The sequence below is a fragment of the Xiphophorus hellerii genome, chromosome 22, assembly GCF_003331165.1.
Source record: "Xiphophorus hellerii strain 12219 chromosome 22, Xiphophorus_hellerii-4.1, whole genome shotgun sequence".
Taxonomy (NCBI): Eukaryota; Metazoa; Chordata; class Actinopteri; order Cyprinodontiformes; family Poeciliidae; genus Xiphophorus; species Xiphophorus hellerii.
This window is the reverse complement of record NC_045693.1, coordinates 20,885,114-20,910,755: the sequence shown is the minus strand read 5'-3', so window position 1 is coordinate 20,910,755 and position 25,642 is coordinate 20,885,114. Positions and strand designations below refer to the sequence as shown.

Below are 25,642 nucleotides of genomic sequence, written 5' to 3'. Positions count from 1 at the left end.
AAATTACAAGATAATGACTGAGACTGAGCTGTTTTCAGACGTAAAGTTTATTTTGTTTTGAAACAATCTGAGATTTTTTATTACTGTGTTCCCTTAATGTGACATCTGTGTGGTCCGATGAGGCTACCGCTAACAGATTGCTATGAGCCATTAACAGTCCTCGGTCGGTAAACGTCACTGGCTAATAATCAAGCAAGCTCGTTTAAAGTAAACATGTGAGCCAGTATGTTAAGTACTGGCTTCCTTTAACTGTTTATTTCATGAAAATAAAAAGACCATTTACAAGACTAAAGTCTCATTTTCTCCATCTCTGGTGACCTCCAAAGCAGATATAGTGGCAACATCTCTGGCACTGTTTTCAAAATGTTAACAAACCTGATTTATAGGCACATTTATTTAATACAGCAACTTTTTCACAAACCCCCATCCACACCCAAAAAGTCCTACGGAGCGATCAAAAGGCTTTAATAAGTTTATCAACTGCAAATAAAAATGACCATATACTGTCAATACATGTTAACTTAAGAAGGGATGAGCTGATGCTCTGTGTTTATGATTTAAGTGCTTCATACCACATCCTTTAGCCATTAGTCTGTCAGTGTTACACCCTTGCTCTTACCCTGAAGTGATTGCATTTCATTGTCACAGCAGCGAGTTGTTCACATTATGGCTTTCCATAAGTTTTAAAGTGTTGTCACGGTGTTTGTAGTTTTATTGCTGAATATCAGCCGTTTTTAAATATGTGTTGGAAGCATCTTCTCCTTACTCTGTGGCTGAGAACAGAACAACATAGCAACTTCACAACTACTTCTTTTATTATTTCAATATAACAGCCTCAAGCACTGATCCAAGACCTCAAGTATGAAGCACACACCTTCTTACACTGAGCCCATAATATTGGCTTAAACTTACTTCATGTTAACAGCAGGATAGGATCTCTTCAAAGAAGACTTCAGCTTGAAGAGAAAGATTAAGATGTTTTATTAAAGCAAGATTGGCTTATTCTTAACTTTATAAGTGATTTTGTTTGATAAAGAACATCTGTTTTTATTCAACCACTGATTTTCATTCATTTCTGTGACCACAGAAGTCGACGAAGCTGAAGAAGAAGACCACACGTGCTGACAATCTGCATGGGCTTTGAAGCCCGATGGGAATAACTCATCAAAAAAAGATTGACAAACTAAAAACAATCATCATGAAGCCATTTTTTTTGAAAACCCAAAACACTATGATACAGTGAAAATTATGCTGGATATAATGAGTAGATTCTAAAGCTTACATGGACACGACAGTGCAGTTTTGTCAAATGATATTAAGCTCTAAATATGAAGAGTTTGAGTGACTCTGAAGAAGACAAGGCTCTTGTCAGACAGTGTCCTAACCAACCCGACAGCTGGCGTGTTATGAGGGAGATTGTGCTTCATTCAAATGTGCTACTGCGTTATGTGAAGAATCTTGAGTTTTGATTTTCATAGTGTGCCTGGTAACAGAAACTCTAATGAAAAAAAACCTTTCATAGAAAGTAAGGCTGAGTCACCCAAAGTGTCTCGATTCAGCTGCACCATGTTGTCCTCAATAGCAGGAACTTACTAATGTAGAAATAAGGAGCATTCACAAGGCAGCAAACGTCATATTTTTTTTCCTTAGATGTAAGGAACCAATGCATAAAAATCACAAGTAATTGAATAAAACACTGCCTTGGAAAAAAGTAACTCATTTCCTGCCAAGCAGATCCGGGAGCTAGGAGGACATGATCATGGGTCAATCAGACAGCAATGAACTATCAAAAAAAACAAAAAAAAAAACAACTTCTAACATGAGTCTTTCATCAGTCCTGTTTGGCAATGAGATGGAAATTTCAGCCACAACAGAGCTACGCAAAACTGCTGTTACTGTTCAGTGTTGCACCCCATTGATCCACTGCACTAGTGGAAAATGAATGAAAACAAATATCCAAAGGGGGTTTTCAGCAGCAGCACTCGAGCTAAACGGTCTAAGCTTCATGTGGTGGATAAGCGTTCCCAAACAGCACATAAGCCTCAGTTAAAATGAAGGATAGAAATTATTACTGCATTTCTCATGTTACTTCACATGAATGTTTTTCGCAGTAGCAGTAAGTTTGTCTTTATAGTGACGCTTATAAAGCTGTGAAAACAATCACTGTATGAATAAAGCACTATGTCAATAGTTTAGCAATAGTTAGCACCAGTTAGCACATTAATCAAGCATCCCATTAGAAAGAGATTGCTCTACACTGTAAAACTTCCCAAAAAAAGAACATCCTTTCTACAGAATTTAAACATTTTATTACTACGTGTGCCCCCCCCGCAAAAAAGCAGCAACACAACCAGTGCTAGCTGATACTAAAGAATCTATTGAATATTTCTCTACAAAGAAGGAAAAGTAAAGATCAGACTTTTCCTGGTTGATGACCTCATGAAACAGAAAATATGCTGGAGGTGTTTACCAAGGTAGTGGCTCTGAATCTAACAAAAAAGGAATTGAAAAAAAGAACGTCCACCTATGTCTCTAAAATTCATCTGATCATTCAAAACAAAAAACGTGCTTCAAAGTTTATGCCACTGATTGGTATGAAAACAAACGTTATTGACAATATTTCTCCAGAATTTCACCTATCAAATAGAAATCAAAGTTCATTGGTGCATATCTAACAGTACAACAAGAGAAGGAAGTCGGAGCGTACGACTCCAATGTGAAAAAAGAAAAAGGGTGGGAGACTAGATTGGTGCACGGTTCTAAAGAACTACAAAATAAATTGTTCTTTAGAACCATTTCAGAACTACTTCAAATCAGGGTTTCAGAAAACAACAGTAATAATGATGCAAAATCTCCAGTTGCCAAACATCTCATTACAGCTGGCCCTGATATTGGTTGACATTTCAAGATATTAAATTGTGCCAGCTCCTAAAAGAGGAGGCAACAGAGATAAACTCTTGTTAAGGAAGACATTTTGGATCTACTCCTTACAGTTCACTACAGATCTGCAAGATTACAATAAATGTTTTTGTATTTGAATTTCTGTAGAGTGCTGCATATTATTATTTTTTGTTTAATTGCCACTGATTTGACTCTTTTCTCCAAGATGTTTATTCTTTGGCCTGATTATCCAGCTTGTCTCTGGCTTAGTTGCCCTTTAATTTCTATATAGATACATTGTTCGTCAGACCATTACCGATTTCAGGCTTTACTTGATGTGAGCAGTTTGTTTATATTTCCTCTAATTTCTTTTTTTTCCCTCAGAGCTAACATGCATAGAGAAAAAAAAAGTGTTACACTTGCTTTGATAAAGTGTAACAAAAAAATAAGGGAAGGACAGGATGATCTATCTTTATTCATTAACACATACTGCTGTATCTCAAAAGATCAGAATGTCATCAACAAGTTAATTTGTTTCTGTAATTTCCTGTATTTCATCCCATCTTCTGTATTTCTTTCAGTTAATTTTGATCATCAAAAAGTCAAAATTCAGTTTCTCAGAGAATTAGAGCAAAACTAAGATTTAAAAAAAAAATGTTTTTAATAAAAAAAAAGTTCACTTAGCAGAACGTGTGTCTATATACGTACAATATAGAATAGAATAGAATAGAATAGAATTCAACTTTATTGTCATTCCACTGTCACAAGTACAAGCAACGAGATGTAGTTTGCATCTATCCAGAAGTGCTCTACGAGATATAAACATTTATTTACGGATGTACAAGACTATGTATGTATGGACTATAAGGGGTTATAGCAAAGAGATATAGATATTGTGTATAAATATAAATATGGGAGCTATATGCACAGATTATACAGAATATACAGAATGTTAGGGAATGGATTATAGATAAATAATGGCAGATAAAATTTACAGGTTGTATGTGTGTGTGTGAAGAAAACAGTCCGTGATGTGTGTGTGTGTGAGGATAGTCCATGTGTTATTGTTGTATGAGAGGATAGGGGAGTACAGTCCTTATAGTTTATGTTTTATGTCAGGAGGCGTTCAAAAGCGTGACAGCTGTGGGAAAGAAGCTGTTCCGGTGTTCTTTATGCGCACGCAATAGGTTGTGGCTCCTTTTGTATAAGTTGCTGCATCGATGCCGAGTGACATTGAGAAGACCAGCCTGCGGCTTTGCTGAGGTGATGATGAGATTGATTTAATGACAGCCTTTAACTTCTCCACATTGTCAGGTCTTGTCAGACATGTTATCAAGCTCAGTTGTACCTTGCTCATTAAACCAGGTATTGGTAGCTCTAGTAGCGTCAGCAGGAGTCAAGTCCTGCTGGAAAATGAAATCAACATCTTCACAAAACTTCTCAACAGATGGAAGAAGGAGGTGCTTTAAAAAGCGGCTTCGCTTACATGGAGGACACAACGACCCAACACAATGACCACTAGGGCTGCACTGATACTACAAATATAGTGTTCTTGCAATGTCAGTATGTGCAATATACATATTGTAAAGAACTGCTTGAAGTGAAATAATTGTTGGCTAATATTTTCCAAGTGTTATAAACTTGCATTTTTCATACTAATGAAATATTTAGGTGTAAATACTCTTGACACCGGACACTAATGACGTTGCTCAAAATTGATTGATGGAAGCACAGGAAAGAAGAAAAGAGGCAAATATGCAATTAATATCATTGCAATATTTACTAATATTTAGGCACCGATTGCAGCGTTCTGCCGATCACCGATCTTTAAAAAGTCTGACCTGCCAATTCCAATTTTGCCCGATACTGATAAGACCAGTAGGTAAGATCAGCTTCACATATAACACGTACAGTTTGTAATACGGAGTATTGGTCGATCACAGAGCTCCCAAAAAGAAATTGGGGGCCGATTTATGGGTGCAACCCTGCTAATATTATCTGTATCGTAGGTTTGTCTTTTATTTTGCAGCCCTAACAATAAAAATTAATGTCAGATACCGACAACAACCACATATAACATTCACAAAAGAGATAACATCAGATTGTCAACAAGATAGTTGGACTGCAGCACAACTGTTCAAGTCATCTGTTGAAAGTTTTTTTTTTTTACATGCACTGTATAGAGAAGACAATGTTTTCCCTGTTACATTTCCCAAACGTCAGAAAAATCCAAGAATTCTTAGAAATAATCATATCTCATTGGTATTTTGTAGAATAGTCTTTTATACTGTATAACTTGGTTAAAACATTTCAAGCATTTTTTTCACAAGCTTCTGATAATTTACTGGAATTTCAGGTTTCATCTTCCTTCCTAATTTTCCTTGGGACTGAGATCAGACCTTTACGGTCATTCAGTCACTTTCTAACTAATTTAGCAGCATGATTAAGACCATGGGGGATCCATTTATGCCAAAGCTTTAACTTGCTGCCTAATGGCTTGAGATATTGCTTCGGTATTTCCACATAGTGTTCTTTCCACATGATGCCATCTAATGTCTGAAGTTCACAAGTCCTCCCTGCACAAAAACTCCCACGCAACATGATGCTGCCACCTCTGTACTTCTGAACTGGCACGTTGATCTCAGGCTTTCACGGTTTATCATTTTTTCCTCCAAATGTAACAATAATAATTATGCCCAATACTCTCTTTCATTATCTGGGATTTAGCCAAACAGGTATTTTAATATTCCTAAATGGTATAAAACAGGACAAGTTTAGTCAGATTTAAAGTCAATAATAAAAAAAAAATGTCATCAGTCTAAGCAAATATATGGTTTTAAGTGATTATCACTCGTAATCTATATTGGATTTATATTTATTTATATGAGAGTTACTGAAAATTGATGATATTCCAATTTACTTCCAGGCACATGTTGCATTTACAGACTGAAAGTTGTGGGAAATAGTAGTTTGAAGCATTTATTAAGAAAAACAAAAACACATGTAAACAGCTCTTTTATTCTGTAAACCTTTTTAAACCCACTTATAAATATATTATATTAGCGTTAGCCTAATCTTGTTAGAATAAAAATTGAGCTGTGCAAGTGAAATCTCTGCCAAAGTTGTGAAATTTCCTGTCACGCCTTTTCTAAATGCGCAGTGCCCGAGTAAAAACACACTTTTGTAGTATTTTGCCTGCGTTTCTATTAGGTTAACTCTAAAATACGAGTTAAAATGAAGAATTAACGTCAAACCAAAAGATAAAGTACAATATTTTCTGGGAAAACTAACTAACCTCCTCTTCTTCTTCTGCTCAGACCGAGAACTGGCTGCAAAATTCATCAAGTTTTCATTACTCGGAGGCAACAATGCAGCCGCATAAACAGCCCTCGGGTTATAAAACTCCACCGCCTGCTTGTTCGCTGGCTGTTTAACTAGTTTTATGACAGCTGGGCAGCACAGCCAGCGATAAATTTAGAAACGCACACCCCGCGTATATAGATGCACGAATTCATTTAACAGCAATCCAGTTAGCCAGATTAGCACAAAGCTTAGAGTTTCGTCGGAGTGTTTCGAAGTACTTTATGTCAAAAGGGGGAAAGAAAAAAAAAAAAACTAAAGTTAAACAAAGAGAGCAAGAAACGAGCAGACTTCCTGGATAAAGATAGCGGATTGTGTGTGTGAGAGAGAAGCAAGAGGAAGACATACTGACATCACACACACACGCGCGCGCGCACGCATACCCACGCAATAAAAAACACACTCACCGCTCGTTGACTGAGACACGGCAGACACAGCGGTCTGACCCATATTCAGCTCCGGCGGCGAGCCGGACCGGACCGGGTTCCCCCCCCCCACCCGAACCCGCTATCACGGCTTCCTATCCCCGCATAAGCTCCGTCCGCAGCCGTCGAGCGCGTTCATCTCAAGAGAAGAAGTTTCACGCAGAGATGGCCGAGGCGCAGGAAACTTGGTTCATGCACTGAGAGTGAGTGAGTGAGTGGGTCTCTACTACGTAGTGACGTCCCCTCCCACCTCGTCGTCCTGTGAGCGGCTGCAAAATGCCTCTCATTCCACCATGCAGATCAGAGAAGCTGCTGAGGTCTGACACCTCCAGCCGTCAGCTGAAAACTAAACAAGCCAAGGAATATTGGAAACCAGAACTTTATTTAGAGGGGGTGGGGGAAGTAAGTGAGTTCCCTGCTGGATTTAAGTACAAATCTGAAAGTCTGCGTCTTCATTTTTTTTAGACATTTTAATGCCTCTTTTCTTCATCAGATTAAGTTTATGTGACATCTGGCTCCAGCCTGGGCCATTTAAATGCCCCAATCACTCTGACACCCAAAAATTTAATCCAGAATTCCTTTGGAAATTACTAACTAGAGTTCACTGCCGTGAAATGTAATCTCAGAATAAATGCAGTTGAAGGCCTCAGCTGGTTTGGCAAAACAACATTAGTGACCAGACAGCATCACCAACAGCAAGGAAGGGAAGACATGTTTAAAAGTTTAAAGTAGGGTTAGGTTGAAAATGAATAAGTTTCTACCATGACCACCTAAACCAGGGATATGCAACCTGCATAAAGATAAGCACTCCATTATTCAATGTCATGCCTGATGAAGAGAAGGTAAATTATAAGCATATTTTCACAATCTTAGTTAATTTCCTTCCAAGAGTGTGATGATTCCAGAGATCTATGCTGAGAGTTTCTGAAATACAGCACAGGTTGTTGAATCTTCTTTGCAGCAGACTGAAAAGCTCAATAATTGTCCACAGTCATCCCTACAACTTATATTGAACTTCTCCTTTGGCCAAGCTGGAACCCAACATCAGCTTCCCCTAACAATCATCTGGTTGTGACTATAACATACTCGCTGACCTCTGGGAAGATCTGACCCCTGGCCTGGACACTGCCGGATAAAATTAGATGTTACAAAAATAGATCAGTGTTACATTTGCAAACATATTCAGTTGAAACCAGATGGTTATGTATATAAGCAGACATACTTTCTCACTTACTGACATTAAATCAGACTACATTTTTCCTGGGATAGGTCAGCGAGGACTTCAAAAAAATACTTATATTTGCTGTATACCAGATGTTTGTTGTTTTTTTTTTTAAAGGTAGTTTTTCTTTAATCACATGTTGTGTTTTTTTAATCCATACATTTAGTAGTAGAAAATAATCTGCACCATTTCTACATGGATTTGAACTGGCTTTCTAAGAGCAAGAATAGGATTGATTGAGTCTGTGATAAAGGCCTGACTATGTAACACTGCAGAAACAGTCACAAGTCATGGATTTTGGCACAAAAACCGTCATCGATGTATAGGGGGCATCACTTTGTTAGTCCATAGTAATTATAAAAGCTTGAGGTTTGGATGTCAGTGGCCTTGAATGAGCGTCGGTACGGTAAGTTCTGTTTGCTATGAATTCAGTGAGAGTACAGAATGGCTATAACTCTGCTCTGGGTCATACAGGAGACAAATCAGTCAGTTTGTCAGCATGAAATGAGGATGCCGTAGTAGCATCTGGCTAATAATAGACATACTATTAACTTGAATTACACCACGTCTGCCTCTGAATTAAGGCAGGAAAATGCTTGACCGTGTTTGTGTGAGGGGCAGCTTCAGCCATCAGCGTCAGCTGAAACCTCGCAGAACCATCGCCTGACAAGAGCGAGCTATCAGTACACTAACACACAAATACGGGCACAACAATAATTTGCATGACTTCAAGGAACATCGCATCGACTTCATATGGACATTTCACTGCGTTCTAATTAGACAATTCCTTACCTCCACTTGCAAAATTACAAATCTTAGTATCAAATAACTTTAAACTTTTTAAAATATGTAAAGACTCACTTTCTCCCCCCTTTTCTCACAAACCCCAGCACTGAGACTGACTCGGTAAATGGGAGCGTAGGGTAAAATGATTTTTAATTTAGTCCAAGACTGCCATCTAGTGTTCATAAGAGCATAATTTCAAGTCCATCCAGCTCTCCCGCTTGTCCTTGAAAGAGGAGAGTTGGTGCCTACCTCCAGCAATCACTGTCCAAAAGGCAGAACAAGAGTAAAACGACTAAGAAAAAGGTTATTGGACACAATATTGTTGTGTCTAATTGGGTTTTCACTCTTTCATATGCCATAAAAGAGTGAAAAAACAAGTCTTTGGTTTTATTTCATCACAAAAGAAAGGAAAGTCTTGCCTCAGACTTTCACAGAAAGTGTTTTATAGCATGTGAACTCCAAATATTGTCTTATTTATACAGAATAATGGGCAACCAAAATTAAACAGTTTCACTAGATCTTATTAAAATGTTTGTGCAAACCAGGCCCGGCGGCATGGGCGGGCATTGGGGGGCATTGCCCGCCCACAGAGTCAGCGCTGGACTGGAAGCTGTTTGTTGTTTTTACCTTAGAATGGCCAAATTTCTGTTATTCCTATATCAATTTGGTACAGTAGGGGCTTCCGCACTTCCCACATCTGTGTCCTCTGTCACTGTTTTCAGCAGTTAAAACTGTTTAATCCGTTGTTAACACCTCCTAACCTGCTATTCCTAGCCGCCTTTAAACGCAACATGAGCGCTACGACCCTCGCGCTGGGTTTACACCTGTGCGGCAGCGACGGAGGCCTGCTGCTGTGCAGGTGTGTTAGAATTACGCAGGAAACCAGCAAAACGCAAAGAACTTGGCACAGTTTTCCCCCTAAACTAACCGACTGAGTTGAGCAATGCTGTTCAATAATGGTAATGGTAGCTAAATGATGACTAGCTAATAACAATACTAGGCTACTTGTTAAGCTTTTTAACAAGTAGCCTGTAGACTACCGATGTTGTTGTCTACGTTCAGCTACGTAGATTCATTTTGCCCCCCAAAATAAGTCGATGCCCCCTCTGTTAAACTCGTCTGGAGCCGGGGCTGGTGCAACCCTGCTTTTACCAACTTTCATACAACAATCATATGCCACTTCTGCAGCGATTCAGTGATTTATATATAGTCTTCTTTTTTTTACATGTCCATGCACTAATTCAGGTACGGTATCGTCAACTCTTAGTTTAATCACCATATCTGACTGCAGGACTCTGTTAAAAATTTAATTTGGGAGCAACTGAGACAGCCACAGCTTTATAGGAAGGTCATTAGTGAATGAGTTGGAAGTAGATAATTGAAGATGCAGGAAGTCCTGGAGGAGGTGGGAGGATAAAGACAGAACAGGGGGATGGAATTACTTAGAGCGCTTAACAGAGCAAAGTGACTGTGTTAGCATTGACTGTGAGGTGATATTATATACTTCTTCTGTTTGATCAAATTTATTGGAGGCTGTGTGTGTTAAGGAACAATTATCAGGTGAACAGTTCAGACTTGCTAAAGAACACAAGGCAACAAAAAGCATTATGAAGATCAATAAAAACACCAGATAGGTCACAGATAAATTTACGGAGAAGTTTAAAGATGAAATAGGTTATAAAAAAATAAGAAAAAGGTCACTGTTGAACAGTAAGAAGACACGACTAGCATCCAGGGAAAAAAAAGTTATAGGTTGCTAAAGACATTCAACATTCAGCCAGAGCTGCAATTGATTGGTTGAGCTCAGCAAAAGTCCAGGTTTTAGGAATGTGAAAATTAAGAATTGGTGTTCACAAATGTTTTGTGTTCAATCTAATTTAGCTTAAATTTTTTTTACAATCATTTCCTCTTTTAAATGTTCTTTTTTTTCATAAAACACCTTGTAAACCATGTATTATTTTTCTTTCTTTTCACAAGACTGTACTACGTTGTCTATTTCTGTAACAACAAATTCAGAATAAAAAACATTGAAATCTGTTTTTTTTTTTTGAATGTTGCGTAATGTGGAATAGTTAAAGGGTTATGAATCCTTTTTTATCACTGTATATATTATGTTTTGTGTTCAAATTAGTGTATTCTGGGGTTTCACTTAGTGTAAACACGTTTGCCTGTTGGCCTTGTTTTAAATAAAATAAATCATAAATCATATCTAATGTGACTCCAGACATATTTGACTCTGCCTAAACAAAAGAAAATGTGACTAAATACAAAGTATTTTTGTGGTTAACTTTTTAAAGATTGTTCCGAAGTTTAGTCACATTCTGATAAGTTTACTGAACTGGTCCGGTGAAAGGATTTCATTCTTGACATTCTGACAGGCGTTCCGTCAAAGTCAAAACAAACAAAAGACACCACGGTTGAGTTTTCCAAAATTAGCTTGATACCTGTAGTGTATAACTGAGTGCCTCTTTTTGAGCATTGATTATTCTGCTTCTAACTGTTCTGATCAGCTGCAGAACAAAGTTCCCTCTGGATTTAACCTGGATCAATATGATGCTTTTACTTGTAATCTCTGCAAATACACTGCCTTCACAGCTGGAGAAATGGACATGAACCGTTTCATAATTTCTCTACCAGGATATTTCTTTTTTTTTTTTTTTTTAGGAAGTTGGTCCTAAGTGTCCTGGTATTAAATAACAGAGATGAACTGACCGTTCAAAGACCATAGCAGCTGAAGGAGTCGAGGTTCCGGAGAAGTGGGGAAAAGGAAGGAAGAGAGTCATCAAATATTAAGTAGTAGCCTCAGCAGAACAAGAGATAATAATTGTTTAAGTGCTATTTTTTTCCAGAGGCTTTCTCTCCTCTCTGACTTATTTATTAAACTCGATGTCTTCCGTGGTATAGTCCAATCCCCTCAGTTGAGCCTCACATGTGTGCACTTTCACAACAAACTGAAGTCTAAAACAGAAAAGCATACTCCAAGCACTCCTGTTTTGCAAACTTCCTGCTTGTCCGTAAATGGCTTGAGTATGAGAAGTTACTAACTGAGTGACCTTTAAAGAGTCGATGCTGAGAGATTGCCACGCTGGGATCATGATTCAGACTCCAAACTGTCAAAACAGTGAAGTGTGATTCAGCGAGAACCAGCGACCCAGCTAAGCAAAGACAAATTAGGGGTGAAGAGTCCCAATGAAATGTTGTATCCCTGCAGAGTTCCATTGCATTAAATTATAAATGAGAAAAAGTATATTGTGTGCTTAAACAAGGCCTGGAAAAAAGGAAATTCATGCTCGAGAACCAACAGGCACTAACATCAAATTTTCATTTCATCCCTATAGCATGATCACCAGTCAAAGGCCCCAGTGGAAAACGGCTCTCTATGATTCATCAATGAGATCAATAAGTGAGGACTCGTGCAAACAGGAAAAGGCCCTATCATTTTGCTCTTTAAAATTTTGATGAATTCATCTCCTGCTGCATCTTTTGAGTGGTCTAAAAAAAAACCTTACCGCATTCACCCGTTAAGATTTGTTACTTCTTTCGTCTAACCGTTCAACTTCAATTACAGGTCTAGCTATCCATGACTACCAAATCAGTGGAGTGGGTTTTAACCAAATGCTAAATTATTAAATATGTTGCCTTGTAAGTGTATTCATGCCCACTGAACTTAAAACAGTTTATTAGGATTTCGACCAATATACATTGGGCAAAATTGTGAAGTGAAAGCAAAAATACATCTTTTTTTTTACATATTAAAATGCTGTGGCTGGCAGTGGGAACAGTAGACCTACTCAATGAGATGTTTGTGGGTTTGATTCTAACCTTCTCCCCTGCCACAAGTTATTGTGCTCTTGGGCAAAGGAGTAAACCCCAAGTTGTCTTCTGATGTCCGAACGGATGTGTGTTTTGAGAAAAGTTGGCCTAATACGTTTCTAGTGTACAAGTGCTATGAGAAATTCATTTCACTTTAACAATTTCAGTCCACTTATGTGTGTCTTTCATCTTGATTCATCCCCCTTTTCGCTGAAGTCCCTAAATAAAAAATAGCGAAGGTCTGACTGTAGAAATTGGAAAGATCCGCATCTCACGTGGGAGATCGGATAGACAGGACAACTATTAGATGTGCACACTGCAAATGTGAGCTTTTGTAGAAGACTAGTCAGAAGAAAACATGTAGGAGACACAACAAATGTTGCTACTACTGTTGCAGCAGTAGTAGCAACATGATGTGGAGATCCTGGTCAGAGTTTATTAGAAGAAGATTGGAGATCAATAAAGAAGAAACCTGAAGATGTAGTTTGGACAGGACATAGGTCTGGGGTGCACATACCCAGAGCTATAGCAGAATTATGTTAATATGGATAAAGGCACATTGCTGAAATGACTCAGAGTCCAGACCTAAATCCAGGTGATAATGTGTAGCAAGACTGGGAGCATTGATTTTCATAGACACTCTTCATTCAAACGGACTGAGCTGGAGATGCTTGAGAATGAGAAAATATTTTAGTATCCAGATGTGCAAGCAATTTAAAAACTGCAACTCTGCACTATTTTTTGTTGGTCTATCACATAAGAGTCTAATAAAATACATTACCGATGCAAAAGGATGCACTTCTGCAGTGCAATGAAACATAAAATGAATGGCTGCATGTGATTTTGTTCAGGCAGCCGATTATTCAAATGATCAATCGGTATTGGGCTATTGTTACTGCGCGCCCTCCAATCCCACACACCGACAAGGAAAGCGCCTCCCAATTCTGAAAATAAACCTTTATCTCCCATGCTTACAATATCATGCACCCTCATCCATTTTTAGTCGATCTTATCAGCACGGGGTTCTAATGTAAGACCAAAGCAAGCGGCGACTTCTGGCTTCTCTTTCTCTTCACATCTTCCAGTCAGCTTGCCTGAAATCCGATCTCCTGTTTGTTGTATTCCGTTCGGCGCAACCCATAAGCTGCCATCACTGCTAAAATGTTGTCTGCATAAATCAATAGTTGACATCCTGCCAGACCGGGCAGCCAGACCAAAGCAAGCAGGAGAGACACAAAGAAGCGCACGGTGCAGCACTGGCGTGAAAAGAGCTTTGCACCGTGCGGCATGGTTGATAGTAACTGTAGGACAAAAAGGTCAGGGTTGAAGGAAAATGTGCAAACATAGCATGGATGAAAATCTTATTAAGTTAAAGCCAAATGTGGGGAGTAAACACACATCTTTTATTTCTGCACCTGCACGCTCCAACTTTATACGGTAAAATGTGCACACATTTACCAGATGGCAATTATCAGCTGCAGAAACAGTTGGCTTGAGCCTGTCCGCCATGTTTACTTAGTTGTGTTGTGAGGCTATTAGCGTCCAGTTTCAAGCCTAAACATGGCTTGTTTTAAAGTAGGCTACCAGTGGTTGATAATGGTTGCTTTGGCTACCGTCCAGCTAGCTTTTGCTCACACACTGTTCTCAGGTTTAGCACTGTAAGGCTTCAAAATGTTCCACACAACATTTTGAAGCTCACATATTAAATCTAAAGTTAGAAGCGCAATAAAACTTTCTGTAAAAAAAATCAGTTAATGTAAACACTTTTAGTTAAACAGTCGATGTAAAAAAAAAAAATATATAAAAAATACAACATATGATCAACAGAGAAACAGAAGGGAAGTTATTCTTTTAAAAAGCAAGTGGGAATTTCTGCCAGAGATCTACCTGTCAAACAAGCGGATCAATCTAAAGTTATGTTGTTTTACCAGAGCAGGACTCGCCTCTATTAAATATTAAAGCCTGCAGGGAATACGGAGAGTTATCTCCAAACCCAAGCAGCATTTGTGACATAACTGAAGCTGAAGGTGTGGCTTTGTTTCTAACTTTAGTGTCTAAATGCAGAAGTGAAGGTGCTGTCAACCATGGTCAATAGTCTTTTTGTTAAAAAACGCTCCTACCAGCACAGAAATATAAACTAATTGTGCTAGTAAATTATTATAGTTACACAGGCACATAAAGGCTGGAATTACTCTGTCACACTGACACAAAAAAGCCACATAAAAAACAAAAAGGGAACATGTGTAGTGCTCAGCCCCATGACAGATTTCTTCTGCTTTTTCTTTTTGTTGTTACACTAAAATGTTACTGATCATCAAACCAAATTTTCAAATTATGACTTAATTTATTTAAGGAAAGACATTTTCTAAAGCCATCTGAAAATATGGAATAAAGTCTTTGCCTCCCTCTAACAACTGACTGTGTTGCATTCACTGGAAGTTAGTTTTTCACATCGACGTGGGGGACTTTTGACCCTCTCCTCTTTGTAAAACTGTCTTAATTCAGCCACATGCCAGGGTTTTCTTTTAGCATGAGCAGACTGCTTAAGGGCATTCCCCAACAGTTCAGTCTGGACTTTAACTAGGCCACATTGAAACATACTGCATGTTTTAGCCATTCCCAAGGTAGACTTGCTGGTGAATTTCGTCCTGTTGAGTAACTCAAGTGCGAATGAGTTCAAGGTCACAAAGGGATGGCTGGATATTCTTGTTCAGGATTTTTCTGGGGGCAAATCTTCTTCTCAAGCAGAGCCAGACCACCACACTGCCACCACCAAGTTTGACTGTTGGTATGACCTTCTGTTTCAGAAATGCTGAGTTTGTTTTTGTGCCAAATATACGGGAGCACGTACCTTCCAGAAGGTTGTACTCTTGTTTCGCCAGGCCAACAAACCATTTTCAACAAAGATGTTTATTGACAATGGTGAGATGGGCCTTTATTTTCTTTTAGATCAGCACTGGTTTTCCATTTGTGATTCTCCCATGAATGCCAGTTTTGGTCAGATCTTTCTTATGGTCAAATCATCAACAATGACCTCATCTGGGAGAAAACAAGAACTGCAGTGCTTTAGAAGTAGTCCTCGTTTTTTTTTTTGTGACATCCTAGATGAGTCGTTCATTGACTTTTTGAGCAGTTTAGGTAGGCTGTCCATTTCTGAAAAGTGATGCCACTGTTCGATGTTTTCTTCTTTTGTATATGATGACTCTCATTGAGTTTTCATGGAGCCTTTAAAGCCTTGGAAATGACTTTGTAACCCATTCCAGATTAAAGATCTTTTAGCCTACCTCATTTTGCCAGACAGGCACTATTTAAGCAATGCTATGAAACAGTTCAGTGTGACAAAAAGAGGAGAAATCTGCACCGTGTGTTTTCACAGCACTGTGGAGCAAAGAACTGCGACCCACCACCGAGTTCGTTGCAAAGTCCGGCACGCCACACGCACATATGCGTGCAGGAACGATCGCAGAGGCTGCTTTGCCTTGCAAAACAATGATTCACAAATTTGCAGTCATAACAATTTGTTTTGTGGCAAACCCACGCCTCTGTTACAAAACACACAGCTCTGAACACAGATGGACTCTGGCTAAGCCCATTCAAGTCCAATAAAGCTTCCCTCTGATTCCAAGATCATTTCTGTTCCACATTTCTATATCTACATAGTGTTGTTATGGTGGCTATGTCTACAATGGATACCATTTTTTTTGTTTCACTGTAGAAAAAGAATCACTACACCCTCCCAATATTCAAATCATACACTAAGAAGTGCTGCATAAAAAGGAGAGGATACACACTGTGGGGAACTCTAGTGCTAAAAGGTGTGTGTGGATCATTTGCACTTTAAGCACAGCAGCAGAAACGTTTCCCATTAAATACACTGATAATATTGTGACAACTTCTGTAAACAGTAATTAAACTATAGTAGATAACGCAGAGTTGATTTATTCTGCAGCTCTACTCCAACCGATGAACTGACGCACCAGATTTGGCCAAACAAGCCAACACGTACTACGCATTATCAATCATAATAAGTATCCTTCCCTCTGTTGAAATCAGCTTCTATTATTCCCCCCAATTGTTAATAATCTAGAGTGTTCACAGACTTATGAAGCACAGTGATTTGAACCACCATTATTTCTTCACCGTTATTAGGAGTGTCAACAGCGAATCTGGCCGTCACAACGCAACAGAAGGCTGGTGAAGATGATTCAAACGTTATTAGGTGATCTAGCTGAAGCGTTAGCATTTTGAGTGTTAATGCCTGGAGGATGCTGTTTTGCTGTGCATTTTCCATGACTGTATGTTGTTGAAGCAAGCCCAGAATACTACATGCTGTGGGAAAAAAAAGGCAGAGCAGTGCGAGAAAAACAAGCTTCAGGCAGATGACCCGCCACTCAGTCAAGTGATCTTCACAATAGCTAAACAGTCAGAGGCTCTGATTCTGGATGGCGCCGGCTGTTCCCAACGAGACAGATAAGTTATGAATGAAGTTGAGTATGTGAGAGGAAATAGAAGAGGAAGTGTAGGATCATTGCTCTTTTTATATGTGGAAGTTTGAAACACATCATAAAGTCAAAGACAGAACAAACACACCCGCAGCCAGACAGGGAAGTACGCTACTTTTTAGAATACAAGGAGGAAACTCACCGTCATGTTCCATGTTTTGATCCTACGGGGGAATATGAAGAGGAGTGCGAGTTGATCCTTGCCTCTTCCCGACACACACGACCTCTCTGCCACCCTCCCACCCTCCACTGAGTTGCCGTCCTCCCTGTTTTCTGTCTCCTTACGTCTCCTGTGCTCTTTCCCCTCCCTCTGCCTCTCTCCACTTCCCTCCTCCATCACTCTTCCCTCCCTCCCTCCCTCACTGTTTCCAACCACTGTGTGCCTGTGTCTCCTCCTTCCATCCACTTGCTCAGATGAAGAGCATTAAAACTTAATGTTTGTTTCCATCTCAGTTGTTCTCTCCTTCCCACCCTCGTCTCATCCTGCTTTTCTGTCCATCTTCCTGAATGTCAAGGGTTTTCCTACTTACTCGTGGCTCCATCTCTGTGTATTTTTGTTCTAACCGATGCAATCCCAAAAAGAATGGGGAAAATGAGACACTCTCAGGGGTGGAGGAGGTGTATCACATAACCCGAGGAGCACCAAGAGGTTAATGTTACTTTCTTGAAGCAAAAAACTTCAATGTGTATCAAAAAAAACGTAGAGCAAAGGTGGAAGGAAAACAATACCTTGTTTTCAAGCTGGTCAGTTCATATCAAGATGGATGGAGAAAAATGCATCCATCTTGGAAGAAAACCTGTCTGATGCTGCGAAACACCTAAGCCAAAAGCTGAAACGACTTTGAGCTTCGGATGTGTAAAAGCGGTACAGACTTGTGCTAAAAGGCGTGCGGCTGTAATCGCAAAAAAAGCTGATATAAAAATTCATCTCACACTTTTGAGATTTTATATGTCAAAGTAGTTTGAACACCATGTATAATTTTTCTTCTACACCACAACAATGCACTGCTTTGTCAGTGTCAGCCTATCACAAAACCCAATAAAATACTTCAAAATTTGTCGATTTAGCTTGAGAAAATGTAAAAGCGTCACCGCCATCTACTCTTGTATTTTTCAAGTGTATCGGCTAAAAGCAATGTTTAATTTAACTTGATTATTGCAAGTGTTTGATTTTGTTTTGATGAAACAAAAAGAAAATACTCTGGCTCAATTTGTTTTGTTGTAAAAGATGAGTGAAAGAGTGTTTCAGAACAGGGACTTTTTACACAATAAGATCCTTCTTTTAAAAAAGAAGATGTTTAAAAGTCCATGCTTTTCAAATGACGTTTTGTTGCAATTAACTCATTAATGGAAACCACAGACGATCTTAACTCTGTGAGCTCTGCATGATAAATATATCCAAGAACCTTTTAAATATGACAGCCAAAATGCACCAATCAGGTTCTGACATTTTGTTTTCAGATGGTCACTGTTGAGTTGTTTTCTTATTGTAATTAAATTAGCTGTGACCTCTGAGGTATCGTTTTGAAGCAGATTAGCTGACAGTTTACTTCGTAAATGAAACCTCTTTTGTGCTTTTTTAGTCTAATTGTTGCATAGTAACACAATAAGGCCATATCTGAGAACTATGGCTCCCTCCATGACAAAAAATAAACACAGCACACGCTGAACACACATTAGATCAACACAACATCTGCACAAATTGCAACACCAACTAATCAATGTTCAGAGACTCTGGGGGGAGACACAAACCTCAAAGCATCACAGAGAAAAATCAGAGGACCAGACAGATGGTTGCTTTCAGGTTTTCTTCTGACACAAACATCTTAAAAACTGCTGGGTGAAATACTATACCACCAGGGCTATTTTGCTCATATATTGACGACCCAGTTCTAGTTTGATTTGACACGACAAGTTTGGGTTATGGGTTTGACCTGGCATAGTGGCTTATGGTTTCAAGCTAAGTCAGTAATTTTTTCATACATGTTGGTTGGAAATTATTATTGATTCAAATATGCAATAGAACGGATTTGACTAGCCAAGAAAATAAAGCATTGGCTAATGGTCCGTTTCATAACAAACAGTTGAATTCGAATAACTAAATTCACATTCAGTAGACAACACTGTGCAGAATATTACAGTACCATGTTTCATTGTGGATATGCTGTTCTTTATCCTGAAATGCTGTGTTGGTATTATGCCAGAGGTAAGATGACACATAACCTCCTAAAGGTATTTTCTGGCAGATGTGAGGTGAACCATTTTTTGGCTAGCATTGTTTTGGCCTTTGAACTCTACCTTGAAGGAAGTTTTCACAAAGTCTCTATTCTTTTGTTGAATCATGATTACTGATCTTAACTGAGGCTTGTGAGATCTGCAGTAATTTGGTTGTCCTTCTGCAAAGCTGGAGTACTTTTGGTATCCAGGTGTGAATTGTGCCTCTTGTTGGCTGGAGACACAAAGGATTAAAACTTGCTTTGTGATTATTTTCAGATTTTTGTCAACAGCATCTTTCTAGATCACAGTTCTGCAACCATGAGCCCCCCTCTCACTATGTATTTTCATATCATACAACTCGACCAGCAGAAATTCTGTGTGTTTTGTTCTTTCAGATCATGCAACCAGGTTTGCAAAACAACATAACCCAATTTACAGAATTAATTTGCATAAAACGTGTGGGATTCCTGCTAGGGGAAAACCCCATAGACAACACTGGGCTCTGTTTTGTCTTCCTCTGGCCTGCCTGGAGGCTGTCCTCGTGTTTTAAACGCAATCTAAGCTGCTGACCGTTCTCAGCAGCTTATTATGTGCACCAGATTGCACATAATAATAATAAATATTTTGCTGACATATTTTTCAGATCAGATGGTATGTTGGAAAATAATACGATCTCAATGTTCTGTGGGCAGCTGCACTTTCTATTATGTCACATTTGTTCTGCAGTTCCATATTAGCTGTTAGAGTTCACAGTGTCAGAGAGGTTAAGGGTTTATGACTGTCTCCCAAGGTGCATTGGGGGTGTAATATTGATGAAGAAATTTCAGACCCCATTCTATGTTGAGACCTTCCAGCTTATTGTGATCACAAAACCAAAAGAAGAATCTGACAGTGGGCTAATCGCTTTGCGTTAGCCCAAAGTGGTTAGCTTTGGGCTAAAGCAAAAGCAAAATCAAGTCAAAGTCTTGATTTTGATTTGATCAAAAAGTGTTACCTTCTGAGCTCTTTTAGTGTGGTTCATGCAATGAGAAAAGTACTGCTGAAGTCATTTTTTTTTTATTTCACATGTCTCCTAGTAATCAGGCCAGTGTGTAATCTGATTGGTGAATTTGAACCAAACAAATGCAGTTAATAGTTAAATTGCTATTTTCACACAAGAGCAGGTGGGTTTGAAAGTTGCTTGAATAATCATTTCTAAAATATATTTTAAATTTTCTCAAGTTGTCGTTGTATAAAATATGAATTTGTTTGATCTTTAGATTTTGTCTGATAAAAAAGTAAAAACTGAAGAAATCTGTAATGTTGCAGAGACTTTTTTCAAAATGCCCACTTTAGATTCGCACACCCCAATACAGTGACATATTCAAAACTCGATAGGGTCCCGTCTCATTGGAACTCACAGTAATTACATGGACCAAACTCAATGCAGTCAGCGTTAGAGTGAGTTTTGAGGGCTGTGAGTGGTGGTTTTAGTATTAGACAACTGAAAAAAAAGCTGTTTTTTCAGTGTGTGGGCTGGTGTGTGGGTGATAGAGAGCTGACGTGAACACTGTTTCACTGTCTAAAGTAAGACAGACATAATGTCCACACAACCATTAGGTTATTGACTGCATAAGAGCAGCTATATGCAGTAAAGCTTGGAGCTACTTCCCTTTCATTAGTCAGTGTAATTGCTCTATATACTGTATATACTTCAAGTTTACCTGCTTCAATTGTTTTTCTATTTGACCTTCTCTCGTCTTAACCTCTTCACCGATTTCCTAATATCTAAACAACCCAAAGCTGTTGTTTTTCTCTCATCTTCCTAAGCACCAATATATCAGATCAACCCACTATGTCAGCATGGCGTTTCCATTACGTACAAACACGCACTTACTCTACGAACACATCATTACAGAGAGGGGCTGAGTAGAGTTAACATCCTGCTCATTTGCTGCTGAGGCATTTTTACAAATATTAATAGAGTTAAAGGCTTAGTAAGTAACCACAGAGTTACTGATAGACAGATGGAAGGGGAGACGAACGGCATAAGTGAGACTTTGGCTTTTTAAGAAGTCCGACGAAGCGACACACGACGAGCGAGAAGAAGCAACAACTGGCTCATCACCGTCGCCAAAATAAGCGTTACCATAGATCCTTTCTTCCAGCAGCTGTAAGACTATATAACAATCACTGCTCCCAACAAACTAGACATGCACATTTAGTACATGTTTATCTTAATCAACTCAGTTGCACAATCCTTTGGTCGGGCGAATACTATGTTTTTTAATAACTACTTGATATTGCAGGTTTTCAAGATTCCCTTTTTTCTCCATATATATTTCAGCCCATGTTTGTATGTTGGTGTTTGACGTTGACATGTTGGTATGTTTTGGAAATTAATACCAATGATGTACCAGACTTTTAGAGGTCCAGCTGTCACAAAAGGAAGTGTTGTGTTTTTGAAGGTGGTGCCTTAAAACGCATCCGAAAGTGTTCTTCACTTTAAGAGAAGTTTACAAAGCCGTGACATCATCATGTGGGTGTTTCCCAAATAGCTGAACAACATGGCAAACTTGAGAAATTAAAAAATGTGAAAAAATATGTTGTCTCATTATTCTATTAAACCTAACTTATCTAAAATAGGAAATGTTGAGTTCGATTTTATCTCAGAGTGTCAATTAAAATCAGCTTTCAGATGCACGTCTGATGCAAATGTTCTCGACGGCTAGTCATGGAAGATTTCTAGCTGAAACGTGTTTCAAACTTCATGCATTCATAACCGCATTTCTCTTTCAGAGCAGAGTTTTATTTCTGAGTCTTTAACAGAAGCCACAGCAGAGGCTAAGGATAGTCTGTGTGTGGGAAGTGAGGGGTAAAGAGCTGCTATCTGTACAACTCAATGTTTTAACAAGTAGTTATTGCCGACTCAAAGGGGCTGTAATCAGCGTTATTTTGGGAAGGATACCCGAAAGGAGGACAGCTCCCAGCAAGATGATGCTGCTGTTTTGTCTTTTTGTCTGCAGCCCTCTCCTCCTCCTCCTTAATCACCACATATTATTAATTTTTTGCTTCTGCTCTTTGACTTCCATCTATCTTGTTAAGAATCGGTGCTTTCTGTTCCTTTTGTTCCTATTTCCCTTGTCTTTTCATCCACTTATTTTATACATCCATCTGGAGGATAATCTGCTACTAACGAAGATCGGCTGAAGGCCATATCTGCCGGGTTGATTGTCATAAGTGAAAACATGAAAATTAATGCAAACACAGATTTTACACTGCACACAGAATATTGTTGCCTTGCTTTATTATCTTGTGCAGTTGTCAGAGTGTGATTAGTGTTGCTTAAGCTGCATCGCGAGTGCAGCAGTTGAAGTTGCTTTATGAAAATATCCAAGGAGCTTTCACTTTCATATAATCCAATCAAAGTTACTAAAGAGACTTATTGGCCTCAATAAATCACTTTTATGGACAATTGGTGATATTCACATATTTTTCTTATACATAAGAGAAGCACTACATCCGTTCAACTTACAAACTGTTGTGATAACATTCATTTTAAGGAGAGTCGTCTGCGCATAACATCAGTGAAAGTTCTTGTGGGACGTCAGGTAAAAAAATTAAACTTTTATATTTGCACAGATCAATTGATTTCTGCTAGTTGTACAACAAATGAAAGGCCAAAATCAATATTTTTTTTTATATTACATACAAATATAAAACAATAATTTTAATTTATGGATCACACAACCATGAGGATTTTGTTTTTAGTTTTGTTATTGCTTCACATATAGCAATCTGTGAAGTGAAACTAAGCGATACATTACATTTCACCTCTTGAACTGAATTACTGAATTAAATACATTTTTAGAGGATGGTCAAATTTATTGAGTCACACTTGTAAGCGTAAGCAGTTTTAGCAAAATTCCAAACGGATCACTGAGTATAATGGTGAAACGGCTCCCTCTTCTGTTTTCTTTTTGTAACACCGATCATAATTTTGAAAATGATGGTAAAACACCAGTATTTTAACTTCAGATCCAAATAGATTTTGGTCTCACTCTCAGGAAATATCATATGTACTTAAAGCGGATATTCATATCTTCATATCTATGAAGAACTTCACGGGATTGTATCTGAAGACTTTAGACTTTAAAATACTGTTGTTAGTTTACAAATCACTGAACGGCTTAGCACCACAATACATCAAAGATCTGCTGTTGTTGTATCAACCTTCCAGACCTCTCAGGTCTTCCGGTTCTGGTCTGCTCTGCATCCCCAGAACCAGAACCAAACGAGGAGAAGCAGCTTTCAGCATCTATGCACCACAAATTTGGAACAAACTTCCAGAAAACTGTAAAACAGCTGAAACACTGACTTCTTTTAAATCTCAACTAAAAACCCACCTGTTTAGGATTGTATTTGAAATGCAATCAATTACAAATTTATTGATGGAACTTGACTTAATGCTTTGTTTTGATTATTGATTCTATGTTGCTTTGTGTTTCTGTGTTTGTAATGATGTAAAGCACTTTGAAATGCCTTGCTGCTGAAATGTGCTATACAAATAAAATTTGATTGATTGATTGATTGATTGAAGATACAGAAGAGTTAATATAAGGCCTTTGAAACTCTTTAAACACTAGAAGTTCAAACTATGACGTTGTAGACGTCAGGAGCCAAATTTTGCTTTGGACTTCCAGTTTTCTAACTGCTCCAGCAACCATTTCCTGTAATTACAGTTGAAACATAAACACTCAATACTTCCTGTGCAAGTCAAGCCTCCGCATGACAGTGATGCTACAACGGATTAATCAGACCGCAGAAGATGGAAGATCTCTTTAGAAAAAGCAGTGCGTTATTATGGTATCAGCCCATCAGTAGTGATGGCAAATGGGTGCACTAGTGCAGAATGAGGCTAAAGTAGTGGAGCTGGCTGATAGGAAGTGGTTTCAACCACTGTCAATACATAAGCAGGTATGCGCTCTATGCAGCCATGGGCAGCAGGCTGCAAAAACTGTCACACTGACATTTGAGAAAGACGGGGAGGATAAATATGCGGTTACCACAATGGCTGAGGCGTTATACCGCTGGTGCAGTCGTCCTGTCTTTTTGAAGCCATTTTGATACCCTGCCACTGGACCCTGAGTGGGTCTCCTGCTGCAAATAAGGGCCAAAATGCCCATAAGTGATGTCTTTCAGTCAGTTTGTTTAAAGTTTCACTATTTGTGTCATCCTCATTATAATTTAGGAAAACAATAGTAGAGCCCACAAGCTTTAAGTCGGATGTGTTGAAGTTACTGCAGGTGTGATGCTTTAGTAGACATTTGATTTGTCAACTAAAAAGAAAAACCAAACACTTGAAAATCTAAGTGTAAAATCAGCCACACAGGGGTGTAAATAAAAAATATTATAGTAACGGGCACCAGACCTTTTCGAGCACAATGTTGTCTGCTATTGGTATCTGAACCAGGGGTCAGGCAGCGTCGTCTCCTACCTGAGCGGGCTCCCCGGAGCCTGAACAACACTCTGGAGCGAAATCCTGAGGTGTCACTTTGGGAGCGGTGTCTGGGGAAGGGCAGCAGCTGAGTAAAGCGCCTCATTTCTGGGTATGTGTCTCCTTCCTCATCTTCCATCGTCGAGTCCTCCGTCAGCCCGCTAGGAGAGGTGCAGCAGAGTGAAACTTCTCTTTATGAACATGTAGGAGCCTAAGCGGGGGCCCCTCCTTCTCGTTCCCCTGCAAACTTGATTTACGTTCCTGTTTTGTCGACGCCTGTGAAAAAAAATAGCTACCGAATAACAGCTTTAACTGGTTTGTCTTGTGTTTTAAGACCGCAGTTTCAGAAGTTACAAAAAAATAAAAATGGTGGGAGAAAATTTTCCTTACGGCCTAATTTCTGATCTATAACATCATACTTTTAAACTTGTGTAATCAACTAAAGTACTTTTACTGATTAATCTAAAAATATCGACTAAGTTAAAGAACGTGAAAGCAAAATTATAGAAAAAAGACAAGTTAATGTGATTTCAGATTTTAAACAGTAGGGGTCGCTAAATTGCCACTCTGCCCTTCATACGTTTGCTCGAAAAATAGGTTGAAGATATCTCACTCCAACCCTTTTTAAGTATCTTTCTAATATTGCATTTTTTGTTTGTTTTCAATTAGGATCTTAAAATTATATAGTAATATAATTACTATATTACAACAAATCATAATGAAAAAAAATAGATAAAAAAAAATGCAACATATTACAAAAAAATTCTGGAGATGGAAAAAATAATTCAATGTCATACAAAATTCAAATATAGCACAGTTTTACAGTGTCTCAAAACTTGAAACTTGAAAAACTTAATATTTTAGCGAGGTCACAGTAAGACGTTTATAAGTCAATCATATTGTAAGATCTAATTTTATCCACATGCATTCCGGTTAGGTCGCAGCTTTAATCCAGCGCAGT

The 25,642-nt window shown here is 38.6% G+C and overlaps 1 protein-coding gene across 7 annotated transcripts in view; it reads right to left on the bottom strand.

Annotated features, from left to right (window-relative positions):
- The window catches only part of phactr2 (phosphatase and actin regulator 2), a 52,499-nt gene extending 27,636 nt beyond the window's left edge, over positions 1-24,863 (bottom strand). For 2 of the 7 annotated variants that reach the window (XM_032553033.1, XM_032553034.1), the window contains exon 1: positions 24,682-24,856. In XM_032553033.1, coding sequence (XP_032408924.1) covers positions 24,682-24,820 — 139 coding nt within the window. In that variant the 5' untranslated portion in view covers positions 24,821-24,856. Of the gene's footprint in view, positions 1-6,647; positions 6,970-17,130; positions 17,232-24,681 lie in introns of those variants that run through there. The other 5 variants (XR_004337784.1, XM_032553032.1, XM_032553037.1 and 2 more) reach the window with 5 other exon arrangements.
- Between the last annotated feature and the right edge of the window lie 779 nt (positions 24,864-25,642).